The sequence below is a fragment of the Gopherus evgoodei genome, chromosome 1 (genome assembly GCF_007399415.2).
Source record: "Gopherus evgoodei ecotype Sinaloan lineage chromosome 1, rGopEvg1_v1.p, whole genome shotgun sequence".
In the NCBI taxonomy this organism is placed as follows: domain Eukaryota; kingdom Metazoa; phylum Chordata; order Testudines; family Testudinidae; genus Gopherus; species Gopherus evgoodei.
The window spans coordinates 269443323-269470864 of NC_044322.1; the positions used below are offsets into that span (position 1 = coordinate 269443323).

The following is a 27542-nucleotide window of genomic DNA, read 5'->3' on the forward strand; positions in this document are numbered from 1 at the left end:
CAGCTCCAGGTCCAGTCTCAGGTTCTGTAGGGCCCTATGCAAAGTGACACAAAGCAGCTAGAATGCCAGCTTAACTGGCTCACTGCCTCTCCTTGCCCTGTTGCAAGGGGGATGGATAAGGCATCCCTACACTCCAGCGATCCCAGCTGTTGGACCTTCCCCTTGGGCCCATGGATAGTTGGGCATAACTTAGAGCAGCCCCAACCTTTACAGCCATTTGAGCTCTCCCATTTCACATATCTCAGCTGCAGCTGGGCATCTAGCTCTTAGCTTAGCTATGTTGCTCACCATGCCATCTAACCCTGCTCAGAGCAGATCGCCTCCACACAGTGCTTAGGCCAGTGGTTAGCCATGTACATTACAGCTGCTAATGTTAACTCCCGTGGCGCTGAGTCAGCGAGAGCAATGGCAGGGAAGTTTTGCAAACTGCCCCTAGGGAAGGCTATAGTTAGTGGAGGACTTGGAAATCCACCCCCAACCCTTGACTGCACACACACTCAGATGCACGCTCCAGCAGATCCCCTCCCCTGAGGGCAGGTAGAACAGTTTTTCTAAATGACTCTTTACATTAGGACTGTACACGGCTTTTACGGCTGGTAATTGGTGCCCAAGACTGCTAATGACATGCCACCCATTCCTTAACCCATGACTCATTCCTCTACATCAGGCAGCGTTACCTCCCGGGGCAGGGAATTTGGGCACCCCCCAGGGAAGAGTGATACAGTGCAGAATGGAACTGAAGCCAGGGAACATTACTGGGCTAATGTTTACCTTGGATTCCTCTCTTCCCCCTCCATCACATCTGGAACCAGCTGGAGCTGGGCTTGTGGAATGGATCAGCGTAGGCCAATGTGACCTCTGAAACAAACCAGGAGGGAATGGAATGACTCCTTGAAGAAGCCTGGGAGAGAGGGGGCAGTGCTGTCTAGTGGTTAGGGCAGTGTTGGGGGGGGGTTCAGGATCTCCAGCGTGCTATTCCGAGCTCTGCCAGACTTGCCATGTGACCTTATAGAAGTCATCCTTGCCTCTGTTTCCCTGTCTTTAAAATGGGGATAATGCCTACATCTACGGGGTCCTTTCTCATCCACATCTGCTGCCACATGTCCAGGTGACAGAAGTGGCCCCGATGACAGTTTATGTTCTGCACCTAACAAGAACATCTCCAAAGCTCTAGTGTCTCCCGAGCTCCCGTAGAAGGCTCCCCAATGGCTGTATTTGTAGAACCCTTTGAACAGCAGCACATTCTGTCACAGATTGGTGGGGGCACAGCCACGGCATTCAGAGGTGCACCCTTCTAATTAGCCAGCCTGGGGATTACTGCAGTGCACGCTCCATGGTGCCTTGCCTGTTGACACCTCAGGAGCCTCAGCAGGGGCAGAAGATCCTGAATCACTGTCAGGAATTTCCCTACATCCCGTGCCCCCTACATTCCCCTATCTTCCTCCCCAGTGGTCAACTAGCTATAGGCAGTGTTGCCAAATTAGTCATTTTCCACCCCACACCCCTGTAAATTTGAACACCTCCTCTAATTTCAATTCCTAGGGGAAACGGTGTGGCTCAGAGACAGCGCCATGGCGCCAATGCTCCAGGAGCTGCACTGGCTGCCTGTTAGCACCTGGATGCAGTGGAAGGTGTCGGTTTTGACCTCTAAATCTCTCAGAGGGCTGGGTCCTGTGGTGCTGTCACAACTGCACTCAATGGCGGCACTTGAGCGACCGTCTCCCTTGTTTCAGCAGGAGGGGGTTGCTAGCAGGGCAATCTCCAGGAGGGGTCACCCGTGGGCTGGTCCAACAGAGGTCACTTTGCAAGAGGCACACTGGTAGCAACAGTGGCGTCCCTGGGATGGGTGGGGTGTGGAGGGGGCATGCGTCTGGATGAGGGTGAAGTCTCTGGCTAATGCTTGGGCTACGTTCTGTACTGCTGTAGGGCCGCTCCAGGAGGTTGCTCAAGGTTTTTGTGGCTGTAGGTAAAGACGCAGGCACTGATGTAAGAACAAATTACCTCATCCCAGGGGAGCTGTGAGGATCAGCGGGTTCATCTTTGCCCAGAGCTGGAAAACCACATAGCACTAGCTCAGGGCTAAGCATCATTATGGGGACACAAAGAGGACTTTGGCATTGTCTAGCCCATCCTCTGCCTGGACCTATTTCCCACATCCTGCAAAAGCAACAAGCATTCAGCCTCTGCTGATCTCTGCCCCTCCCAGCCCACGCTGTCCCAGTCCTGGGGACATGCAGACCTGCATCCAGGGCTCTCCTCTCTTCATGCTGAACCCTATCACCCCTAGCATGAGGCTGTGAAGGGGGGCCCCAGCCCTGCCTGGCCCACACGTTTCTCCAGCCTTATGTCTGCCTGCACATACCAGCTCCAGTGCTGTCCGCCCTCCCCTTCAACATCTGCAGGTCCCCCGGCACTCCCCAAGCATCCAGCCTCTCCCAAGTGCTGAAGGACTCCACAGCTCGGCCAGCAATTGCTCTGCAAAGCAGCCCTGCCACCGATGGGGGGAGGGCTCTCCAAGCTAAACGCATGCCTAAGAGCACTATTGCTCCCGGAGGGGTGCTTCTAACACCAGACATGCTTCCAGGAGTGTGCTGCACAGACACCACCTCCTGACCCCCTCCACTCCTCTCCTTCCTTCCCTTCATGTCTGTCTCTTCCCCACTCTGCTTCTCTGTTCTTCCTTTTCCCTCAGCATGTGAGAGGAGGGGTCAGGATGGGAGGGAGGGGCTGGATTTTGGGCACAGCTGGTGCCAGCTCCAGAGTCAGAGCGGTGGGGTGAGCACAGCCTCTGTTCAAAGCGTGAGGCAAGCCCCAGCCTTCCAGCAGCCTTCTCTCCTATTGTTCCCCTGGAGAAGGACCCAGATGGCGGAGGCCCCAGATTCCCGGAGATAACCAGAGCTACAGGGACAAAGGCTCTGGGAGAACTGGGGAAGTGCCCTCAGTGTTCCCTTGACTTTCCCAGAGAGGGACCAGCTGCCTGAGTGTGTGCTGGAGAGAGAGCTGGGAAGGCTGTGTAGGGGACAGAGCACGTTAGGAGACGTATGAGGTAGGGATAGAAGAGAAATACCCTGGCACCCCAGGCCAGCTGTTAATGCAAGCAGCAGCCCCGACTCCATTCCCATTATAAATGGTATTTAATTCTCTTTTATATACAGGTTTCCAATTAAAAGGGTCCATTAATATTTTATACACCATAACAATTACAATTACCACCCACTGAGGATGCCTGACAAACTCCACGTAGTGTCACTCTGCCTGTGGCAGGGCATGTGTACCACCTCCGCTTCCATCAGGACATCAGCTGAGGTAGACAGGATGCCATAGAGAGCCATGCTGGGCAAGGGGAGTAGGAGAAGGCACACACACACACCCACCTCTGTTCCTCTCTAGTCTGATTCTCCAAATGACTGAGCCATACAGAGGGTCTGGATGCCAAGAGCACTTCTGGGGGAGCAGCAGCTACCAGCTGTGAGGAAATTCTGAAGAAAATCCCTCCACTAAACCTGGACATGAAGGGAAAGGAGTCCGAGTCTGCATGTTACCCCCATGTTACCCCCATCCTGGCCAGTCTTTAAGCAGCCTGAAGTGGGCCCAACTCCCTGACACATGAGGGGCCACCTTGTCCTTCCAGACCTCCACTGATGGCAAGACATGCCCCTGCGTCTGATCAGGGAGAAGTGGCACGCTGTTTCAGAAACAGTTTGGGGATGAAGGAAAGAAGCCAAGTGTGCTCCAGGCACCACCCTTGGGAAAGGAAGCTAGCGCCCCTCTCCCTCATAAGGAGCCTCCCAACATGAAGACACGGCCCCAGCTCTGCCAGGTGTGGGATCACAGCTTGCCATCCTCAACCCACACGACCTTGTTCTGCTCCTGGAAGATGCAGCGCCGCACTACTTTCACCAGCTCCTCAGCATGGCACCAGGACTGGGCATCCACACAGGCCCATGAGCAGGGCAGGGCGCGGAGAGCCTGTTCAGCGCTCTGGCAAAGCTTCACCACATCAGAGTCCCGCTGGCCTGGCTTCCGCAGTAAGCTCCTGACAGAGAAAGGGAAACAGCCATAAACATCACCCCTTCCCTCCAGTGACGCGCCCCCACCCAGGCAGCACTCCCACCAGTGGCGGAATACTCTGACCCGCCCCCCACTCCTCCTCTCCCCTTGGGGCCCCACCACCTGCTCCTCCTCTGCCCACTTCACCTCTTCCCCCAAAGCCCCCAACCACCTGCCACTCCACCCCTGCGTCCAGTGCATCCCCACCCACCATTTGAGGAGCAAGCAACAGGCAGGGGACGCCTTGAGGGAGGGGGCAGAGAGGAGTGAACAGCGGACAGAGGGATATCAGGGGAGGAGGCTGACTGACCGAGCAGGAGCAGGGCCCGAGATGGAGTGGGAGTGGAATGTAGGCAGGGCCTCAGGGAGAGGTGGTCCAGTTGGCAGGGGGGTTTCAGGGCAGAGCCACGGTCCGGGCGCTGGTGGCATAGGGTTGCCGGGAGTCGCCCAGAATCAGGCACTATCTCCAGGAGACTACTGGAGCCAATCTGGGAGATTTTAGGCTGCTAAAAGTCCAGTGGCGCAGCAGGGCTAAGGCAGGCTCCCTGCCTGCCCTGACCCCACTCCACTCCCAGAAGCAGATGTTACATCTCTGCGGCCCCTGGGTTGGGGGCAGGAGGTCTCTGCACGTTGCCCCCGCCCCCGGCGCTGACTCTGCAGCTCCCATTGGCCAGGAACTGCGGCCAATGTGAGCTGCGGGTGGCGATGCCTGCAGGCAGAGGCAGTGCATGGAGCCCCCCAAAGGGGCCGACTTCCCCTCTGCCCTGTGGGTGCCTCACTCCCTGCTTCTCTTCTTCCCGCTGAGGCCTGCCCCCTGGCCAGAAGCCAAAGCCCAGTGAGTATATTGCCCCCCATCCCCAGCAGATGGAGTCACTGGTCCAATCCCCTCTCCTCCCCTCCCCATGCGCAGATCTAGCCCAAGCCCTGCCACTCCCCCTCCTCCTGAGCCCCTTTTTGGCAAAACTGGGCATTTGTCCCATTTGCAGTTGGCAAGAGCAAATGGGACAAATTCCCAGTATTGACAAAAAGTCAGGAAGTTTGGGGCAGGGCTTAAAAAAGAGGACTGTCCTGGCCAAAATGGGATGTATGGTTACCCAAGGTTGTAATAAGAGCCACCCACGGAGCCAGGCAGCTGTGCAAGCCCCAGAACCCTCACTCACCCTGGGTGCGATGCCTGAAAGCAGCCCCTGGCCTGTGTCCCTGCCCTCCAGGGCATGCTGCCCAGGGCAGGTGGAGGATCCAGGGCTCCCCACACTGGCTCAACTTCTGGCCAGGCAAGGGGGTGGGACTTGGAGGAAGGGGAGGAGCAGGGGGCGGGGCCCCAAGACAGTGGGTGGGCAGAAGGTTCTTTGTGCCCAGGGCCCCAGTAAATCTTAATCTGTCTCTGGCTCCCTCCCCCTCCCCCCAGAGAGTTCTCCACCCCCAGCAGCACGCCCAGCCCCTTCCCTTTGCTCTCTCATTGAGCATGGGCCAGAGTCACTCTTTTACCACGGTATGACCTCTGCTAGTCCTCTGAAGGGCTTTCTGTACCTGATTCCCCTGACGTTCTTCTCAGTGACCTCCACGTGGATAATGATGGGGTATATTTCACTTTTAATTAGATCCCTCACCCTCTGGAGGCCCAGCTCCAGCAGGCAGTGTTTATTCTGCAAGGAAATTGCATAGATTTACTGATTTAAATGGAAAAGAAATAACCCAAAGTCCCTGACAGTTACATTAAATCAAGCCCCATACTGTGAGATATCATTGCTTTTCCAGTAGTAATTCCATTACATGTGGATTTACAGTTAGACTCAAGAGAGAATCAGAGAATTAAAGAGCAGGGTCATTTGATACACAAGAGGCTGTGTGTCCAGCCTGGCCAGGGGCCCTCCTAGCTCCTCCTTCCCCTCATGCATTTGCAGCGTGCATCTCGGGCCTACCAGGGCTTCCTCCACAGAGCCCATGTTCTCCTCATTCCGCCCTCTCTTGGAGAATGTGAGGTGGTGCTGGGATGGAGCAAACCTCACTGATTAATTAGTGCTTAGCATAATTAGCGTTAACACCTGTTGCTCCCCCTTTGAGCGGGGCCTGATGTGGACTCCATAAAGGGACCAGACCCAATGCTTGATGGGGCCCCGGAGTCTGATGGAGGAAGCTAGTGGCTGGAGAACTCCTTTGAAGGTTCCCAGCATCCAAGTCATTGACTCCTTTCCTTCCCCCTACTCTCCTCCCCATTCAGTGGTTTCTTCCCTTCCTCCTTCTCCCCCGTTCAGTAATCCCATCCTCTTCCTAGTGCCCATCCCCACTACCACCCAGCAGGCAGTGTCCAGAAGCTGCTGCTCTCCGCTCAGCACCTTGCTGATGCACTCCTGGATGGTGCGGATCCTCCTGCTCTCCCTCTGGTGCTGGAGGGAACCTGGAGCCACGCAGTTCTCCTGGGAAGGGGTAGCAGCTGGCTCGTCATTAGCCAGGGTCTCTGCAGAGGGAGGCAGAGTGGGTTGGCTTTGACAGATATGGCAATTTTGTGCAGTATCCTAGACAAGCCCTACTGAATTACATTAAACCTCCTTGAATTAGGTTTCAGTATCCTAGGAATTCATTGTGTTAAAAATGCAGCTGTTTACCAGTTATTGTGTGGTTGTATTTAATGCCTCTAGGACACATGACTCACGTAAGCCCTGGGAAGTGTTATGAGCATCACAAGACTCCTTGAAACAATATGCCAGACAAACCAAGTGGGATCCCTGGAAAATACTTGGGAGGAGGGGAGGGCAACTTCTCACCTCCAAACCCAGCCTTTTAAAGCTGCACCCTGAGAAGAAAGCCACTGTGGGCTGATCTGTTACGTGAGGACAAGATCAGTGGCCCAAACTGGATATGAGAGTGACTCACAGATCCACGGGGGGGGGGGGACCTTGTTCTGAACTAACAGCTGTTATGAACTTGTGAACACGGGGAAAACCCTTGGTGGGATCTGAAAGACTGCTTACCAGCCAGAGCCCTTGTAAGCTTATTAGCAGGCCCATAGGTTCTTTTCTTGTTTTTAATATTTTCTCTGTAATGCTCTTACTTTAAGAATAAGTGTGCTTGCTTAGAAAGCGCTGTGTGGTAACTTAACTGTGGATAATCACACTGTGTATAGCCTCTGAGGAAGAAAGGCAAAGCTGGCTTGCGGAGGCACTCTGCCTTGCTGGGGATATCACAGTGTAGGCAGGGAGCTGTGCAGCATGGAAAAAACCCTGGTCAGAAGAGAGAGAGCTGCGGGTCTCCGCCCAAGAGAGGTGATAGCAGAGGAGCCAGGAACCCTGTGAGTGGGTGGACCACAAGGGGAAATACAGGCGCAGTTGCCTGAGTTGTGGCATTGGCTATGTGGAGGGACGATGCCTATTAGACCCACCTTCACCCTGGGCAGGGGCAGTCCATGGGTGGGGAGCAGGCTAGCCAGAAGAGGAGCTTGTATCCTCACCATGGTTGATGTCCACAGCCCTTGTAAGTGGCTTTCATAGGCCCTCCAACGCCACAGTGTGGTGTGAGAGTGGGGTCCAAAGGGTGCAGAACAGGGCACTCGCAGGATGGCACACAAGCTGCACAAGTCACACAGCTCGTGAGTGGAGCTAGGCAGAATGTTTTCTTTCAAAACATTGGAAAGTTTTGGAAAATGGAGATTTTAACCCTCCCCCTCCATTTTTTTTTTTTTAATTTTCCAGTTTGGACATTTCTGAAGGGAAACACCAAAGAAAAGGGGTGGCAGTGGTGGGGGAGCAGTTCCCATAGAAATTTCTTGCAGGAAAAGAAAATCGTTTCCCAACCAGCTGTGCTAATCAGTAAAACAACAGAAACGAGAGGGAGAGACGTCCTTACAGGAGCAAGAGCGAGCACATGGCGCTGCGGCTGGTTACAATGGTCACCTGGAGGCAAGCGAGGAAGAGACAGAGCTAGCAGAGCTGCAGTCCTTCAGGCCAAAGGCAGGGGGCTCCCTGGGAAGAAGGCTATGGACAATCTGCAGGAACCTGTTACAGCAACCACCATCCAACCAAAGGAAAATGCTCCAACCAGACCAAGAGACTGGCTGGATCCCTGGTGGCACAGAAAAGCTCGAGAGGGAAGCTGGCCCTCCCGCAGGCCGAAGACAATTGCAGACAAGATTATGACGGGAGGCATCAGGTGTTTCGGAGAGACCCAAGCAAAATGGGACACTAGCTGGTTAGAAATGGCTGAAAGATGGGGCAGACAGAGCAGCTGCCGGGAGGGAAGAGCTAGAGACTATTGTGTTGGCTGCTGAGAAGGATATTGAGGCATCTTTCCCCATTCCTGAAAGACCTGGAAGTGCACATCTCAGATCTCCTGGGTTCTTAGACAGCTCCCACACCAGACTGGAGAGGTCCTCCCATGGGCATGGATATCACCAACTCTAGAGATAGGAATGACCTATAATAGGTGCTGGAACTAGGGGTGGGGAGTACTGCTGCATCCCCAGGCTTGAAGTGGTTTCCATCATATCCAGGGTTTACAGTTTGGTTCAATAGCTCTCAGTACCCCCACTATACAAATTGTTCCAGCACCCCTGCAACCTATCATCAAGACCCTCTCAGGAGCGGCGCCAAGGTATTTGGCGCCCTAGGCACAGGGCCGGCTTGCCGGTCCCGTGGCTCCGGTGGACCTCCCACAGGACCTCCCGCAGGACCAGCGGACCGTCCACAGGAACACCTGTGGGAGGTCCACTGGAGCAGTCTGCCGCCCTCCCAAATCCTGGCGCCCTAGTGACCGCCTAGGTTGCCTAAATGGAAGCGCCAGCCCTGGACCCTCTCCCTGGTAAGTGGCTGCAGATTAGCAGGAGGAAAAAGGCCATCTTCCCCCAAAGAAGGGCCGAGTGATTAGCACAGGGACCGGAACTCAGCAGAGCTGGGGTCTGTTCCAGGGGGAGGGGTGACTCCACCACACACTCCCTATGGGATTCTGGGTAAGTCACCTGATTGCTCCTGCTCACCAGCTGGGCACAGGTGAAAGTCCAGGCGCGAGGTAGGCAGGTCCAATAGGTTCCTGATGAGCTTGGGGGCTATGCAGTCAGGAGAGAGCACCACCGGGCGAGGGGCCTCCACCACCAGGGGACGCACAAGGCTGTAGGGCTTTGGGCTCCTGTCTGGGTCTAGAAGACAGGAAGGAGAGTAAACAAGAGCTAAGAGCCGTCAGCAGCACAGAAATCGTTCCTTTCTCCCCACATCATGCCCATTCCTGCCACATGCACCCCCGCCCCAGTACATACAGCCACCCAACCCCCTACTACACCCACTGCCAGACCCACCTTTCATCCCAAAGCCACCATCCCCGCCACACCCACACCCCGCTGCATCCACTGCCAGACCCACACCCACTCGCCAGTCACCCCAACCCCACTGCTTCCCCCAAACTCCTCCCAAGCTCAGCCTGGTAGGCCATGAAGCTGCCCCAGCCCCACTTCCTGATCACTGTGCTGGGTCAGGGCAGGCACACACACAGGGCACTCCTCTCCCTCAGGGGGCTACACAAACCCTCTGCCCCCTGCAGCCCTCCAAGTCCCACAAGGAACCTCCTGGCCAGGCTGTCTGACCTCAACCTATGATAGTGAAGATGGAGTCGTGGGGGAGGGTAGGGAGTGTTCCCAGCTCTGCTAGGCAAGCAGTCACAGAGGGGTCACATCAGGGACCTCCCAGGTACTATTCATAGGGATTGACTTTGTCCCCAAGGAAGCCTCTTTCCCTGGGGGGCTGTACCAAAGAAGGGCACAGACAGAGCAGCAGCTCACCTGGGCAGGGGTCCAGCAGCAGCTGTGGAGGAGGCTCCCTGGGTGGTTTGGATTTCACCAGTCGCAGCTGGCCCAGGGTCCGTTTCTTCAGCTGAGGGGAATGGGGCAGAGACCAGGGACACAGAACTCTTCACTCCACTGCTCTCCACCGGCACAGAAAGAGCTCGCATTGGAAGGCAGATAGGCAGGGGGAGGCACGGAGGCCCAGACCACAGGAGGTTCAGGGGCTCCGTTTAGAGGAGTATGCAAAGCTCAGAGCAGCATTTCATGCCTCCCCCTCAGAGCCACCTTTCCATGCCCGCTCACTGACTTGAAGCACCACCCTCACCCCACACAGCAGAGCACTGCCTGCTGAGCATTCCCCCAGGCAGGCTGAGACCCACAGAGCACCCAGGCCCAGGGGCAGCTCCAGGCACCAGCACGCCAGGTGCGTGCCTGGAGCAGCAAGCAACCGGGGGTGCTCTGCCAGTCGCTGCGAGGGCAGCAGGCAGGTTGCCTTTGGCGAAATGCCTGTGGAGAGTCCACTGGTCCCGCGGCTTCGGCAGACCTCCCACAGGCTGCGACCAAATCCGTGGGACTGGGGACCTCCCGCAGGCAAGCCGTCGAAGGCAGCCTGCCTGCTGTGCTTGAGGCGGCAAAATACCTAGAGCCGTCCCTGCCCAGGCCTGGCCCCTGCAGCAGACCCAGGCCCCAGGGAAGCAAGAGACTGAGACTCTAGCTTTTCCAGACCCAGAACTGCAGACCTGCTTTTCATGCCCAGCCCAGGGAGCTAACACTGGTACTTCCATGCTCCAGCCATGGGAGAGTAGACGGCATGGCCTTTACTGCTCTTCTCATTCCCACAGCACGCAGGGGGCTCGGACAGCCTCCAGCAAGGTGTTCTCCTCTCCCCTTCATTCACCCCACAGCATGTTTCAGTGGAGGTGAGAATCCAGGCACAGGGCACACTTGGTCAAATGAGCATGTAACGCCATGCTGGGATTGACCCTAGGCCCTCTGGAGCTCAAAGCATCAGCCACTACTACTAGAGCCAACAGCCCCAGCTCTGCCAGCCAAGCCTGCAACAGGCTCATCCACCTCTATATGCAGGGCCGGCTCCAGGCACCAGCCCAGCAAGCAGCTGCTTGGGCCGGCCAACTGAGAGGGGCGCCACGTCTGGCTCTTCGGCGGCGGGTCCCTCACTCCCTCTTGGAGCGAAGGACCAGCCGCCAAAGACTGAAGCAATGACAGTAGAGCTGATTGTGATCACAGCTTTTTTTTTTCCCCCTCCCAGCTTGGGACAGCCAAAATCCTGGAGCCGGCCCTCCCTATATGTCCCCATCTAGCAGTGGACAGGATACAGAGCACCACACTGAGTGAGTGCATATTACAGGTATTGCAATCCCTCCCACCCCCGCCACACACACACACTTTCCACCACTTTCTCCTCCAGCTTACATTACTCCTGCAGCCCCTCTGCGGCCCTGGCACTTGGCCTTTCTCCTGTACCTTCAAAAGCTGGTGAGCCCTGGGAGGAGAGAGATTACCATCAGGTAGCTACAGAATCTGAAGGGAGCGTACTCCACTGAACTCACAAAGCTCTGTCAGAACATCAATGGGAAGGGATATACTCTATCACTCCTTCTCCTGGGGATGCCTACATGCCACGGTGAGGGGCGCTGTGATATGACCTTGAGAAGCTAGACAGCCTGTACTACAGAGCTGCTGGGAACCCAAAGGCAAAAAAGGGTGGAAGACAAAAGTTCCTTCCCCACTCCCAAGACCCCAAAGAGAGGGCTTCTCCACCAAGGACTGCAGCCCCCTATGCCTGCATTACCTGCTGTAATTAGGCACTGTTCCCTTGTCCAGGTCCCGCAGTGTCAGTGGGTCAACGCGGGCACAGTACCACTCCAGCCGCCCCCTGTGCATGGTGTCAGTGACATGCAGGATCTCCTGACACTTGACGCATAGGGAGCAGGGGTCAGACTGCTCCAGGAAGGTCAGATTGGTACGCACATAGAAGGAGTCTCCAGTCACTTTCTTCCCTTCTTCTAGGGTCTCCTTGAGAGGCTGGTACCCTGGCACAAGAGAGACAGAATGAGATTCACCACAGCCCATGCCCTTCTCCAAGGGACACAGGTAGGAGTGAGGTGGGCAGTCATTGCTGGAACTTCTGGGCCTCTCATACAGCTGTGCTACATGAACTGGTATTCACAGCCACATGGGCCTTGGTGTGAAAACAAAGCCTGGAACTGAACGAACATGGCAATTCTCCTCTGAGGCAGGGGAGGGGGAGGTCTTATGGTAGGGAGGAACAGAGCCCAGGACTCGGGTTGCTCTGTGCTGAATGGACAAGGAGGCTGAATTCCCCATCTCACCCTGGAAGGGAAGGGGAGCTTTTACCCCACTGACGACCATCATTACACCCAAGACAAGCAGCAGCCACAGGAATTTACCTTGCATATCAGGCAAGAAGATGAGACCAGCTGGGTCATCCCAGTGCAGCAGGCTCAGGTAAGCTACCTCCCGTGTGCAGTTTTCCAGGGACAGCACCTGCCCATTCGGCAAAGTCCCCCTCAGCTGCCAAGGAAAGAAGGATAGGAGGGAGAGGTGGCGACTACAACAGGAGACACAGAGCAGCTTGTGCCATTAGATGATAGGCCTTCCTTCTCCACTTCCCAGCTCCCTCCGCCCAGCAACCCAGTAGAGTTAAAAGGACAATTGAGAGCTTTGGAAGGGACTGAAATCGTCATGATCCAGGGCTTAGCCCAGCCTCTAGTCAGGGGGAGACCATCCCTGACAGCAGGATACCCTAGAACTGCCTACTACAGAATTTCTTGCACCTTCCTCTAAAGCCTCTGCTGCTGGCCTAGATGGCTCACGCTGTTCCCCAATGCTCTTCATACTGTGGCTCCCCTCTGACTGTCGATCCTTATAACCCCATGCAGCCCATGGTGCTTTGGGCTCTGATGTTCATACAGCCATAGAGTTTAAGGCCAGAAGGGACCACCAGAGCATCCTGTCTAACCTCCTGTGTATCACAGGCCACCAGCACCACCCACCCTGTTCTCCAATTAAGCAGCATCAGGTGCTGTTAATACTCAGATAGGAGAGCACTCAGGTACTGGACATTCAAAAGGAGGTGTTCTTCCCTCCTAGTCAGTATCCCAGCATGGAGCCGTGTTGCTGGAGGTGCGTGTCAAAGGTTGTAAAAGAGAGTGTTTTTTCCAAGAGCTGGGCTGTTCATTCAAGTGGCCTGGCCAAACTGCAAGTCAGGTAATTATATTCTGCCAACATAAATACCCCAAGGCACTTCCACTGGAGCAGTTCTTCTCCACATAACTTCCTACAAAACGTGGGAGTTGTCACTGAGGCAAAATGGCTGCACTGAGGAGTGAGCCAGCCTTGGAAGTGCTTTGGGACCTGCAGGATGGAAGACACTAGGGAAATACATGGTGGTATTATGGTCCCAGTATTGCCACTGCCCCGACTGGAAGGAACCCGACAGCCGCTCATTCCAGAAAGATTCAGTATCTAAACAGACCTGTATTGATATGCTCACTACCATTATATTATTCAAGCACTCGTTTCTGTGTGCCGCATAGGCAGGGATTGGCTCCCGGTGAACAAGGGAGACAAAGCAGGGACTCAAGCGGTGCAGAGACCCAGTTGTTTATGTTGTGGTTGTAGCTGACTTGTTTAATAAATGTCTGCTGTTTAAGATGGACTGTGGTTCCACAGAACATGACAAATCTCCAGACTCACCTCTAGGAGCCGGCAGCCCTCGCGCAGTCCTGTACTCTCAGCTTCTGAACCTGGCTTCACCCACTGGACATAAATCCCTGTTCTGTTCCCCCCCAGGATGGAGATGTCCCCTCCAAGCCCCCTGTGCTGGGGCACTAGGTTGGTCAGGTGATCCATGCTAGACAGCTGCACCACCAGGGATCTGGTGAGGGAGAAAACAACAACAATGGGAAATTCAAGCCTATTGTCTTTGCAAGGAACCGTGTCCGTCCTCTCATTCCATCAGAAAGCGCCCCTTCCAGATAGGGCCACAGTCCCATCTGGGAAAGCCCAGAAATGATAGAACGGGGAGACCACCCCAAGACAGGGAGTGGGATCCCCCATTGCCTCAGTGTTCAGGAGATGAAATCCTTCACCTTTCCCCAGCACCAAGCTTAACCCAAGGATGAGTCAATGAAAGGAAAGCACCACCTGATGAGCTCCTTCCGGTCAGAGATGGTGGACAAGCAGATCTCCGACTTCATCCTGGTGCGTGCACTGCTGGAAAGGGAGGAGAGACCGGCCGATGAAACAGTAGTGCTCACACTCCCTAGAAAAGAGAGAGGGAGAGTAGAGAACAAGTCACCACTGATGACTGCATAGACACAGAATCCTGCAGGAGCCCAGCTCGGGGTCTGTCCTACCTACAAGGTGTTTGGAGTGAGACAAGTAAATTGTGGATGGAAGGAGGTTTAGAACCTGTACTGAGCTCCTGGGCCAGGACTCTGAGTACAAGCAACTACCCCCGACCCCCTTTCCACCACAGGCCAGGGGTTGACAGCAGAACCCACGTAGCCTGTAACCACCCAGCTGGGGAGCCAGCACACTAGACCGTGCCACAGATCCAGCCAGCCCCGAGATATACAGTGGGACATGCTCTTGAGAGTTACAGCCCGTCACCAAGAACCGATAACAACCCGAAGCTCAAGCATTTATCTCTTCCCATTCCTACCCCTCTGACTCTGAATCGAATTCTCCATCAATAAAACCCTCTATAAATTACATATACCAGACCAGAATATCCTAAAAGCTCCGCAAGAGACAGGCGGACCCTCCAGAGACTGCTACTGTGGCTGACAGGGGAAGCGTGGGGCAATGGTGCCCCCCAGTGGGCGCAGAGCCTTGCAGCTCACTTCATTGATGGATGGCACTGGCGCCAGCTCCCTGTCCCCTCTCTCCCTTGTCTCTCCCCTCCCGTAGTTCCCAGGAAAGTTCTTCTGGAAAAGTCATGATTGCGGATACCTGTGATGTCCTCCATGCTGCCAAAAGACCCACAGGACAGGCTGGAAGGGAGAGGGAAACACAAAGGGGAATCATCAGGCAACAGTGTTTCTAACAGCAGCGTCATGATGTGCACCTGCTATGCCCGCATGGCTTCCCAAAGCAGCTCCCCTACAGCCTGTGCTCTGCAACATTTCCTCAGCAGCACGTGCCCACTGCCAGCATTCCCTCACCCTTCCAAATGGGCACCATCCCACGCTGCAGCCAGGGCTGCAACCCCATTTCTCCCAGCAGCTTGGGCTTCCTTAGTGGTACCTTCCCACCCCACAGCCACCGCGACCTGCTCTCCCTGTAGCCAGCATGGCTCACCCCTCCACTCCCTACCCCCAAGCAGCCAGGGCAGCCTACCCCTCCGCTCCCTGCCCCCCACCCCACGCAGCCAGGGCGGCCCGCCACTCCGCTCCCCCGCCACCTCACACAGCCAGAGCGGCCCGGTCTTCCTGTAGCCAGCACAGCCCACCCCTCTGCTCTCGCCCCCGACCCCACACAGCTAGCATGGCCCATCTCTCTGCTCTCCCCCCACCCCACACAGCCAGCGCAGCCCACTCATCCACCCTCTGCCCTGACATGGCTAGCATGGCCCACCCCACACAGCCAGCGCTGCATGACCCTCCACGCCACACAGCCAGCGCAGCCCTCCCCTGTGCTCTCCCCCAACCCCACACAGCCAGCACAGCCTGCCCCTCCGCCCTCTACCCCCACATGGTGGCCAGTATGGCCTGCCCCCTGCTCCTGCCCCACACAGCCAGTACAGCCTCTCCACTCCGCTCTTCCCCACAAACATGGCCAGCTCCTTCGCTCCCCTCATGTGCAGCCAGCGTTGCCAACACACTTCCTCTCAAAGACACCCTCTCCATGAGCAGTCAGCATTCTTGCACCCTTGAATGCTGGTGTTTCTCTCCCAAGCAGCTGCGCTCCTGCATCCTTCCCTCCCTCTCAGCCAGCACTCCTGCACCCTGCAATGAGTCTCAAATTTCTGGCAGCCAAGGGCCTGTTTTCCTAGTCTGTGATGTATGTGCTCCAGCACATACTTTCCCAGTTCATAGTTTACAGTACCTCAGTGCTCCCTTCAGCCATCACTTCTGCCCCTGCCTGTACAGCATCCCTTGCTCCCAGAAGCTGGGACTGAAGTACCTGCTATGTCCCCTCAACCAGGGCCGCGGCCTGTGGCAGCGCCTGCTGGGGAGGCTGGAACCGAAGCGACCTGTAAGGGATTTCAGTGAGGTACGGAAGGGCCAGGACTCCATGTGTTACCTTTTGAAGGGCACGGATCCATCTTCCCTCTGCCGTCGGAGGATGGAGCCAGCACAGGGTGGGAAGGGGAAGGTGGAAAGGCGGTTAATGTCCTTCTCGCTCTCTGGAGTCACCTCCTGAACAGGAGCAAGAGAGACACCATCTTGCATCACACCCACCATTCAGAGCAGCCCTCAGTCCAGTTCCAAGGGCACCCCTAACCCGCTCCTCTTTGGGTGGGTCGCCTTCAGATCCCAGCCAGAGCTGCTGGCACCACATTCCTGTTTAGGGTGACCAGATGTCCCAATTTTTTATAGGGGCAATCCCAGTTTTGGGATCTTTTTCTTATATAGGCTCCTATTACCCCCCACCCCCATCCTGATTTTTCACATTTGCTGTTGGTCACCCTATTCCTGTTCAGTGCCCATTTCTTCTCCACCCCTGCCCTGTTCCTGGGGGCTCTGCCAAGCCTTGCCACCCCAAGAGATGGGGGAAGGGTCTCAGCAGACATGAGACAAGATGCTGCACCTCACTAAGTCCCCATTCCTTTGCAATCTGTCCGACAAGTGGCGTGGTCCCAGCCGAGGCCGTGGGTAGGTCTGACGGAGGGGGGATATAAAAGAAATACCTGTCAGGTCCTCATATTTATCCTCCACTGTAACACAGAAGGGATGAGCTGTAAAGGCAACGGGCACAAGCAGAGCAAGGACTCTGTGTAATTAACCCATGGAACTTGCCACTGCAGGATATTGCCAAGGATTAGGAGTTTCTAAGGATTGGGGTGAAATCCTGGCCCCATTAAAGTCAATGGGAGTTTTACCATTGAGTTCAATGGAGCCTGGTTTGCCCCCATAGCTTTTTGTGTGTGACTGAAAATCACATCCACAGTGATACTAACTAGGGAACCAGGTACAAGGGCTACTGATCGCTGTGTCCAAGAGTAGTGAGCACTTACGGGCACTGGTGGGTTGGGCGGGGGGGCTAGTCTACTCCCCAGGAATGAGCCCCCTCTGAACCAGGACCGCCTGGGGCAGGGGCAAGTGGGGCAATTTGCCCTGGGCCCCCATGAGAATATAATATTGCAACCTTTTTTTTTTATGGAAAGGGCCCCCAAAATTGCTTTACCCCAGGCCCCCTGAATCCTCTGGCTGGCCCTGCTCTGAACACTACACTGGGAGCTCCTGGGTTCTGTTCCCAGCTTTGATACTGACCCACTGGGTGACCTTGGGCAAGCCCCCACCCCTCTGTGTCTTATGAAACAGGGTCCCGCCAACACAGACCCGCTCTGCAGAGGGGCTGCAGGGTTTAGGCTAAGGCCCCCTGCTCTTACCATGCTGTAGTGCGTGGAGTCCCCTGGAAAGGTGATGGCGGGGACACCCAGCGTGTCCATGACTCCATTCCCCAGTGGGTAGGGGTTATTGCTCAGGCTCCAGGTGCTGCTTAAGTTGGAGTGGAGGGAGTAGGAGGAGGTGCCCACCTGAGAGAGAAGGAAGGGACCCAGTGAGAAGGTCATTGGTTCCCTCTATGCCCAGGCCCTTTGGAGACCCTTCAGCTCCTCCCTTCTTCTCTTTCCATTCCCTTTCCACTCAGGGTCTCCTCTCCAGCCTCCCCTCTTTCAGGGTCCTTTCCTTCTACATTCCCACCCGCTCCTTGTCACTCACCGTCATGCCCACATCCCGGTTGCCTTGGCATTGCTGCAGCTGTGGCTCCAGAGTGCTCTCCACACCCTCCACCTGGCTGAATTTGCTCCGAAGCTCATCTCTCTCCTCCTCCAGGGCCCGAACCCGTTTGCGGTACTGGTCCTTCTCGACTAGGCTCTGGGAGTACTGCAGCTGCACCCTATCTCGGTTCTGGATAGCCTGCAGGGAGAGAGTCAGATCCCCAGGCCAGAAAGGATCATTGTGATGCTCTAGTCTGCCCTCCTGTATAACACAGACCACAGAACCTTCCCCAGAATAATTCCCAGAGCGGATCTTCTAAAAAAGCAGCCAATCCTGATTGAAAAATTGCCAGCAATGGAGAGAGCACTAAGGGTGAGAAGGGAAGAGGTGACTATAGGCCTCAGGCATGCAGAGTTAGCCTCCTCCCAGTGGAGGCTGGAGAGGACTCTGGGGGATCAGGAGTGGAGATTTGGCCCCTCTCCTACTGGGGAAGGGGACTCTGGATGGGAGGACAATTCACCTGATCCCTCTCCTTCTCGATCTCCTCCAGCTGAGACAGCACCGTGTTCATCCGGTGTTTGTACAGATCACAATCATTCTGCAGAGTCTGGTGCTTCAGCTGCAGGTTCTCCACCTCCTGCAGGTACTGGAGACAGGAATCAGAGTGTCACTCCTACCAGGGGGCAAATATCTCCACTCCAGAAGGCCTCGCTCTTCAGCTCTATGGGGGGAGGCGGGGAATACCTTATTCCTTAGTTCCTCAGCCCTCTGCAGCTCGTTCTGCAAGGAGTGGAGCTTCTGGCACAACTCCTGCCGTTCATCCTGTGCTTCCTTCCAGTCATGCTCCAGAATGTCCAGGAGGATCCGCTGGGAGCCCGGCACCTGGGCCTCATTCGCTGCCTAGAAGATGAGAGAGCAGAGTAGCCTAACCACAGGCACCAAGGGATGCTCCCAGCTAGGGGCAGCCTCAGACTCATCTGCTAAAGGGACTGACAGTTGAGTGTTGTTATGGTCACCTTTATTACAGCAGCACCCAGCTGAGATCAGGGCCCTTTTGTGCTAAGCGCCACCCTGAAGAGTTCGCGCTCCAAACAGACAAGGGAAGGATTATTGTGGGAAACTGAAGCACAGAGAGATCAGGTGACTTGCCTACAGTCACACAGAGAATCTGTGGCAAAGCCAGGAAATGAACCCAGATCTCCTGAGTCCCAGTCCAATGCCTTAACAAGCCTGTCCCCTCAGTACTTAGCGCAGGAGCAGCAGAAGGTCCCTGAAAGTGGAGGGAACCCCACCAGCGCCTGAACTGTGGCCCCGCCCCTTCCCCCTGAAGCTCCACTCTCACACTGCCCCTTCCTCAAGACCCTGCCCTCACACCACCCATTCCTCTGAGGCCCTAGTCCCATGCTGCCTCTTCCCCGACCATCCCACCCACCACTCGATCCTCTCCTCCCCTCGCCCACAGTCACTTGCCCTTACGGCTAGTAAAAAATGGGGAGACCATGGCCCTCTGGCCCGCCCTATTCAGGTTCCTCTGACTTAGCATAAAGGTCCTATTACCTCACCTCAGGTGTGAATCTGCAAACCTGGACTGCTAAGGATCCTCCAAGCACCAAACCAGAGACAGGGACCAAGAGAATCTGAGGGTTCAGTTTTAGACAGGGCCCTTGTTGCTGTTCAGAATTCAGCATGGGTTTAGTTTGCTATTCCAGTATGCCCTTGGGTGTTGGTCCTTCTATCCCATTGTCCTGGGGGCTGTTACTCTGTCATGCTTGGTGCCAGGCTTCCTTTCTAGTCTGGCGTCTCTGGCTATAGCCTCTGCTTATTGTTAGACTCTGTAAACAAATCTGAGCTTTATATCAGTTTTCCCCACCGTGGAAACAGCTGTACTGAAAACACTCCCAAGTTGAGGAGAGCAGAGTCTAGGCTGACTGCCTTCAGCACTGCTCAGTCCCAGAGAGGGACACACTCCTTCCATGCAGTCTCTACCCAGTAACCCTATTCATCCCTCATCATCTTCCCTCCTTCCACCCCACTCCCTCAGCCTCTCTCCAAATGCATCTCCCAGAGCTCCTCCGGCTCTTCCTTAACAACGTGACCCGCCAGGGGGCTCAGCACCACCCCTAGTTTCTTCCATCCCTACCTGAAACATGGGTGTGGGCCTCAGCCCCACCCCCTCTCTCACGCCAGATCCCTTCCATGTTAGGGTGAGACTATGTCCCTGCAGGACATAGCTCTCAGCCCCACTGGCAGTCCAGCCATAGAGGAGTCAGGGTCACCCAGCCTTCTCTCAATGGCAGATTAGGGGGTTGTGGGGCCCTGGGCCAGAGCAAGTGGCGGCCCCTCCCTACGCCTTCTGCCTGCAGTCCCACCCCCCCCAATCCATCTTCTCTTCCTCCTGTCCTCCAGTGCCCACACTCCCTGGCAGGAGCACAGGGCAGAGTGTGGCAGGGCATGGGGGCACCCGTTTTGCCAGAGGTCCCATTGGCCCAGTGGCTAATCCACCAATGCTTTTCTCCCTTTGTCCACACTGGTACCTGCAGCATGCTCTGCAGCTCCTGGAGTGAGGCCATCAGCCTCTGGTTCTCGGCCTGCAGCTCAGGCACGGTGTCAGGCTGACCCCGTTCCTCTGCCTCTCGCTGGGGCCCAGCGGACACATGTTTCCTCAGCAGCCTGCATTCCTCCTCCAGGCTGGTAACTTTACATTTCAGCTGGTCCACCTGGGGCAGAGAGAACAAAGACAGCCTCATGCCCACTGCCTCTGCCTTAGGTGTCATGGGGCGAAGCGGGGAGGCTGGCACACAGGGAGAGGGTTTTGGAATAATGAGAGCAAGGGTTGAGACAACTCAGTGGGGAAAGCCTTGTAAAACTAAAGGGGGGGGATCTCTTCTGACTTAGCTCTCAAAGGGGGCTGGTGGGCGAGACAGAGTAGGCTAGGTCTGTACGAAACCGTGAGCTCCAGTTTAAGTGATTGCCACTTTGAATTGTAATGGTCATATTGTATTGCAACCTCCATTGTGCATTAGAGCATCCATTTGGTAGTAGGTGCTTGGCACCTACTGGAATGACTCTGTGAAGTTAAAACAGAGCAATCTAGCCCCATCAGCTTCCATTGTCTCTCAATGACCAGCCAGCCCCTGGAGCAATGACCTCCTTGCACAGCAGTTGGACTGACGAGGAGGCGCTGGAATTTCCCAGCTAGAGCACATGGCTGGGAGAACTGCAGTTTCTTCTGCTGGCCACCTGACCAAGAAGAATAGAGGCTATATTTCAGAAAGGAGGTTCACTGAGCAAGGCCCCATCCATCATCAGAAGACCAGGTTAAGGAGGCAGGAAGGGCTGACTAGCTGAATGATGCCAACCAAACCCAAGACTCACAGACAGGGTGAGATCAGAGTTGCATGGCTGTGTTCTGAACTATTTGTTATTTTCCAAAAAATGTGACTCTTGAGCATGCTCTATTAAAGAGTAAAGTCTCTGTGGCTAAGAAATTCCCATGCTAAACCTGTGTTCCTTGTTTTCCTACCTTTATTTTGTCGTCTCTGAAGGGGTTAATCAAGAAACCAGAGCTTTCATAGTCTGGTAGGATCTAGGGAAATGTATCTAAGCAAGGGGGGGGAGCTCAGGAGGGTGGAGCACTGGTTCTGGGGTCTAGGCAGCTGAACTGCAGGATCCTACTGCCCAGGAAAGGTGTCAGACATGGGGTCTGCACCCAGGAGCATGACAGAAGGTATGTCCACACTACAGTAGAAGACCTGTGCCTGGCCCAAGTCAGCTGAATCAGACTTGCTGGATTGGGGCTGTGGAGCTATAAAACTGCAGTGTTCACATTTGGGCTTGGGCTGGAACCTGGACTTGGAGATCTTAAAAGGTGGAGAGGATGCCAGAGCCCAGGCTTCAGCCTAAACCTGAATATCTACTGCAATTTTAGAGCCTCGCAGCCCAGCCTCGCCAGCCACGGTTCTTTTATTGCAGTGCAGACATACCCTGAGAGACCCAGGCCTAGGAATTGTGACCAGTCACTGCCCAGGCCCAGGGAGATTAGCAGCACATGGGATCCAGTGGTTGGGTCCACTCATCACATCTTGGTGTCCATCTAGAGAAGGGGGCTGGGCCAGACTGTGACCGTGGGTCTCACACTATTCTCTGATGGGTATTTGTCCATATTATCAAACCCACAAACAATCCAGCTGCCTGTGCTCAGAAGAGGCCTAGGATTGCTATAGCAGAGGGATGCTGGTCAAGAGTGAGGGACATGGGAAAGAGCTGTGTGGGGATCCCAGGGCTGAACGAGCAGAGTGTGAGCAGGGCTGGAGTGACATGAGGGCCATGGGCAGGGCTATGTATGGGGGCCCAGCACTAGAATAGCATGGGAGTGGGCAGCACCACAGGGAGGGGCATCGGCAGGGCTGTGTGAGAGCCTGGCACTGGAACGACCCAAGGAACAGGTGTTACCAAGGTCGGGGTTATAAATAGGTGAACTCAAGGTGCAGTTGTCCTATCTGAGACAGAGGAAGTGGGTGTGTAATTGCTGGAGGTGAAAGCATGGTAACCAGGACATGTGTCATGATTTCCTTCTCCCTGGAGTCATCTGAGGGGAGAGGAAGTGTAGGGTGGGCTCTGTGCCCATCACCTCAGTAACCACACGCAGTGCCAAGCAGTCCAGAGCACCTTGCACAGATACACCCAGAGCCTAGTGCACACACACAGCAAGACACCCACGCTCCCTCCTACAGAGAAATGGATATGGACATTATGTAAGTGGAGAGAATAAATATAACACCAACCCACACAGAGCAACACCCAGAGAACACACAGTACACACACAGCAACATGCAGTACACCACAACAAGCATACACAGCAGAGATTACACGTACAGACATGCTGACAGAGCAATGTCTGATACACATACATACTAAAACACACCATCACATACTAATATGCAGCTGAACACACACATTTTCAGTGAAACACTAATACCCACAAACAACACATTAAATACACAACCTCAGCCACTAGCACATATACACTCATTCATTTCCCCACTCCCCGACACTCATCCTGCCTGCAGTACCAACACAGAACGTACATACTCACCCTTCCACACACCCCCGAGGGGAACACCCATCACACCCTAGTCTGCAGCCTAACCCATGCCTATGCTCCGTAATAAGCATTCCTCTCACCCACTAACTGCCAAGCGCCCACTCTCCCACCCTGCCATACCACCAGCTGCAGGTCCCGGCTCCGCAGCACGGCTAGGTTCTTCTCCTCACATAGCTGTGCATAGCGCATGGCCAGCATGTAGTTCTCATCCTTCAGCCGCAGCAGCGCCATGCTGTTGGATTCCCACTCCTCCCGCAACCTCTGGCATCGCTCCTGCACCTTCAGCAGCTCCTGCAGCTTCTGCCTCAACCGGGTCTGCTCCTCCTCCAGGGCCTGGTTCTTCACCTTTAACTGGTGCTCTCTCACCAGGTGCTCTTTCCTTTGTGCCCTCACCTTCTTCACCTCCAACATGAGGAACTGGGTCAGACCCTCAGGGCCCTCCTCATCTGGAAGAGAGAAAGGCAAAACATTCCTGGGTGCTGAGACAGAGACAACTAACACCCTGTCTTAGATCTGGAACACAGACTTCTCAGTCACTCTGTACCCCCAAACCAGGGTTCAAGGTGCCGCAATTCCTGGTACACACGGGGCTCTTCCCAAGCCTGGGTACAGAGTGCCTGGTTCCTCACATACCCTGGGATCTCCCCGACACAGGGTTCAGGGTGCCTTGGTCCCTCACATACACAGGGATCTCTCTGACCCAGGATTCAGGATCCCCGGGGTCCTCACACACGCAGGGTTCTCCCTGACCCGGGGTTCAGGGTGCCTGAGAGCCTCACGCACGCAGGGTTCTCCCTGACCAGGGGCTCAGGGTGCCCGGGATCCTCACACACACAGGGTTCTCCCCAGGCCAGGGTTCAGGGTGCTTGGGTTCCTCACACACAGGTTTCTCTAAGCCACCGCACAGCTAGGGAGGGAAAAGGTGGCTGCATCTCTACCTAGGATAATAGAGCAGCGCTGCGCTGGCTCCCTCCCTGTCAGCTGGGTAAAGTGCTCTGGGTAATAAAACTCCAGGGATTCTAGGAAGGCTTCATAGCCTCGCTTTCCTCGACATCGAAGGATATCCATCAAGTGTCCTAAAAGAGACAGAGCAACACAGGAGTAAGGCACTGCTAAACCCATGAGCAACCAAGTGTAATGACATCACTGTACCAAGGAGCGAATTCACCAGCTTTCCTCACTTTTAAGATCAGGGCAGTAGGGAACAGAGTGGGACCACTGGCTGTAGGGGCAGTCGCTGGAGGGAATGAAACGGGGCAGAACCGTTGGCTAGGGGGGCAGTCGCTGGAGGGAATGAAACGGGGCAGGAGCGCTGGCTGTGGTGGGAGTGTCGCTGTAGGGAATGAGGCGAGAGCACTGGCTGGGGGTGGAGGAGTTGCTGTAGGGAACAAGTTGGGAGTGCAGGCTGTGGGGGAGTCACAGGAGGGAACGGGGCGGGAGTGCTGGTTGTGGGGAGGTCGCTTTAGGGAAAGGTGTGAGAGCGCTGGTTGTGGGGCGGGGGACAGTCACTGTAGGCATCGGAACAAGAGCGCTGGCTGGGGGGGGCTCGCTGGAGGGAACGAGGTGGGAGCACTGGCTGTGGGGGGCTCGCTGTGAGGAACGGGGAGGGAGCATTGGCTGTGGGGGGTTGCTGGGCAGGGGAGTTGCTGTAGGGAATGCGGTGTGAGCACTGGCCGTGGGAGGAATCCCTGGAGGGAATGGGACAGGAGCACTGGCTGGGGAGGGGAGGGTGTCACTGTGTGGAATGGGGCAGGAGCGCTGGCTATGGAGGGTGTCACTGTAGGGAACGGGGCAGGAATGCTGGCTGTGCGGGGTGTCACTGTAGAGAACAGGGCGGGATAGCTGGCTGTGGGGGGAGTCGCTGGAGGGAACAGGGCAGGAGAGCTGGCTGTGGAGGATGTCACTGTAGGGAACAGGGCAGAAGCACTGGCTGTGGGGGGAGGAAGGTCGCTGTAGGCATCGATCGGAACAAGAGTGCTGGCTGTGGGAGGAGGTCACTGGAGGGAACAGGGCCAGAGCGCTGGCTGTAGGGGGGAGGTCACTGGAGGGAGCAGTGATGGTGGGTTTCACCACTGAGTGGCAGAGGCGTCTTGGGCAAAGAAGGCTTCCGCATAGCAATCTGTCACAATGGGTTTCTCCTACCTGTGCGATTGCTTTTGCATGGGAACCTGCATGAGCTCAGCACCTCCTCCTCATCCTGCTCGTCTATCACACGGCACTGGCGCAGGTAGGGCGTCAGCTTTGCTGGGTTCAAGGATCGGGTCAGCTGGTGCCGCGCACTCTCAATCTTCTCCCACAACACCTCCTCCTCCTCCTGTGCGGGGCTGTCGGCCTGTCTTGGTGCATTCTCAGGGCCTGGAAGGGGGAAGAAGTTGTGTTGTGACAGTGGGGAGTCATGGACATGGAGTGGCACTAGGGGTCAGCTCTCCAGGCCCAAATGGCCGATCAATCATCTTAAATACCAGAACTGTCCAGAAGGATCAAAAAGTGATCACCCACCTGGGGCATCAGAAATGGAGGGTGAAGGAGAGGCCACCCAAGACAATGTGCCACCTTAGGCAAAGCTCACCACCTCCTCTGCAGCTCCCAAAGCGAGAATGGAATCATCCTTTGCTAAACTGGGGGCTAAATGATAGCAAACAGCACAGCAAGGGTGTCAATTTGAGAATTCAGTAGGAGTTAATCCAGCAAGAACAAAGCTAATTATCTCTAGCCTGTTGCACTTGGGATAATTAGAAGACGAAGCGCCTGCAGTCTTCCTATCAGCTAGAAGGCCCTGGGGGAAATCGTTGTTGCAACTAATGTTCTATTCTGTATCTGTGATTCATTTATTTGTCTGGAGACAGAACTGTGCAGAAGGGGAATTTAACAGCAAACCCTGAAGGGTGTGACGGCTCCTAAACTGGTTTGCGGAGCTAGCGCTGGGCATAAGCAGACTAAGCAATTGCTTATGACCCTGAGCAGCTCATGGGTGCCTCCTATTCCCATTTTATTATAAGAACTTGCCTGATTTTGTATTGTGGGGGGAAACTCAAAAATATTCCTGCTTAGGGCCCCCAATGGGCAAGCACTGGCACTGCTGGTTTGGCTGCTGGGTCGAACTTCGCTTCCTGGGAATTGATTTGAGAGTTTGAATTACCCACTCACTAAGGAAATCCAAGTGGGGGCCCTGCGACTGTTCAATATGCAACCAGTTTCCTGACAAGCAGTCACAGCAGTAAGACTGAGGCTAGCTCTGGAGGCTGAATTCCCTTTCCCCGCCTCCTCCATAACCCCCTCCAGGCAGGGCTGAGCTGAACTGCTTCAGGTGGCAGCGGAGGGCAGCGTGATGTCTATAAAAGCATTATCTAGTCTGAGTGAACAGGGAGACTGAATTTCCTTCTTCTGTCCCCCATCTCCTCCCCGCCCCACACACACACACAAACCAGCAGACCTGGGGGAGGAAGGTCTTCCCCACTGCACAAATAGCGAAGTGCAGCGCCATAAGTGGAGGCGAGGTGCCTTCAGGGCAGGGTTGTGATGATGCCCAAAATAAACTCCATGAATCACAGAAAGCAGCCAGCCAACAGTCATTAAATCATCTAGCACTCCCCCCCACACACACACACCCCTGCCAATGCATGTTTGTCCTGGCATAGGTCCATTTGCTAGTGGTTTGTACAGTCTGCCTTTAAAAGTCCTAAATGAGGAAGATTTCACACACACACACACACACACACACACACACACACACACACACACACTCTCCCCCTGCACACACACTCAATTGTACTAGTACAAGAACACCACACACTAACATCTCCCTTCGCCTGACAGTTGCCCATGGCTGTCAGGGCTCTTTTACCTATCATGCCAAAAGGACACTGCCAGAGCCAACCGCTGGATCAAACTTCTGCTCCTGCAAATTCCCCTCTGCCTTCCCAATCTGAGCAGCAAGAGTCCCTGTGTCTCAGTACTCTCCTTTCCAAGTGCCTAATCTGGGCTGGGAATGGAGTATGGGTGGGATCTGGGACTCATACTCCTGCTCTGGTTGGCTGACGCTAATTTGTGTCACACAGCAAGAATCTAGTCTGGATTGTATTCCCCCAGGCAGGTTTCTGATTGTATCGCAATCCCAGCAGGTGTGTCCCAGACCCTTCCCCGCCCTGTCTCTTTCGCAGTCTCTGATCGCATAGTGTGCACAACAACAAACTCTAAGCATGTGAACAGTGTGTAGTCACAGCCTATCCCCGCTCCCAACTTTACAAATTGATACAATGTTAATATAAGACAAACTCACCCCTCATCCCGATAAAAGGGACCTCAACCCCCTACCAGACTGCTGCTTGTGCCCAGCCCTGGTAGGAAGACAGCATGCCCTGGAGGTCGACAAGCGTGGGCCTGTGAGGGGATTTGCAGAGTCCAGAGCCCCAGCACTAAAAATTGCTGGCTCCCTCCTGTTTGAGCTAGGGGGGCTGTTCGCATCAGTCCCTCAGCTGATGGCCGATGCCACAGTGCCAGCTAAGGAGAGCAATCACTCAAATAGCAGGGTCCCAAACCACTGGAGCCAGCTGCTTCTCACCTTTTTCTGCTTCCTGCCTTTCACTCCTTCTCCCTCTCTCTCTCACCACACCCACCACACACCTGGCATGACCAAGCAACGTGGCAAGGCAGATTTCCTTTTCAGGAATGCAAGAAGGCTGAGCAA

At 55.2% G+C, this 27542-nt stretch overlaps 1 protein-coding gene across 1 annotated transcript; it reads right to left on the reverse strand.

The window, feature by feature from the left end:
- Positions 1-3201: 3201 nt before the first annotated feature.
- Positions 3202-27141, reverse strand: CARD10 (caspase recruitment domain family member 10). The gene is made up of 21 exons (XM_030549283.1): positions 27135-27141; positions 24998-25267; positions 23794-23931; positions 22976-23301; positions 20286-20468; positions 18496-18651; positions 18272-18397; positions 17752-17949; positions 17421-17567; positions 16112-16227; positions 14819-14859; positions 14009-14126; positions 13559-13739; positions 12250-12373; positions 11631-11871; positions 11252-11321; positions 9815-9905; positions 9002-9178; positions 6387-6508; positions 5581-5696; positions 3202-4036 (listed from the first exon to the last, which is right to left on the reverse strand). The coding sequence occupies exons 1-21, from the start codon at positions 27139-27141 to the stop codon at positions 3829-3831; spliced, it is 3156 nt and encodes a 1051-aa protein (XP_030405143.1). The 3' UTR covers positions 3202-3828.
- Between the last annotated feature and the right edge of the window lie 401 nt (positions 27142-27542).

Excerpts from the sequence above, each read along its gene's own strand:
- CARD10 (XM_030549283.1), bottom strand. Across the intron at positions 18,652-20,285 it reads AGCTGCAGAGCATGCTGCAG|GCAGCGAATGAGGCCCAGGT; the intron begins GTACCAGTGTGG and ends CTCATCTTCTAG. Across the intron at positions 14,860-16,111 it reads GGATCCGTGCCCTTCAAAAG|CCTGTCCTGTGGGTCTTTTG; the intron begins GTAACACATGGA and ends TCTCCCTTCCAG.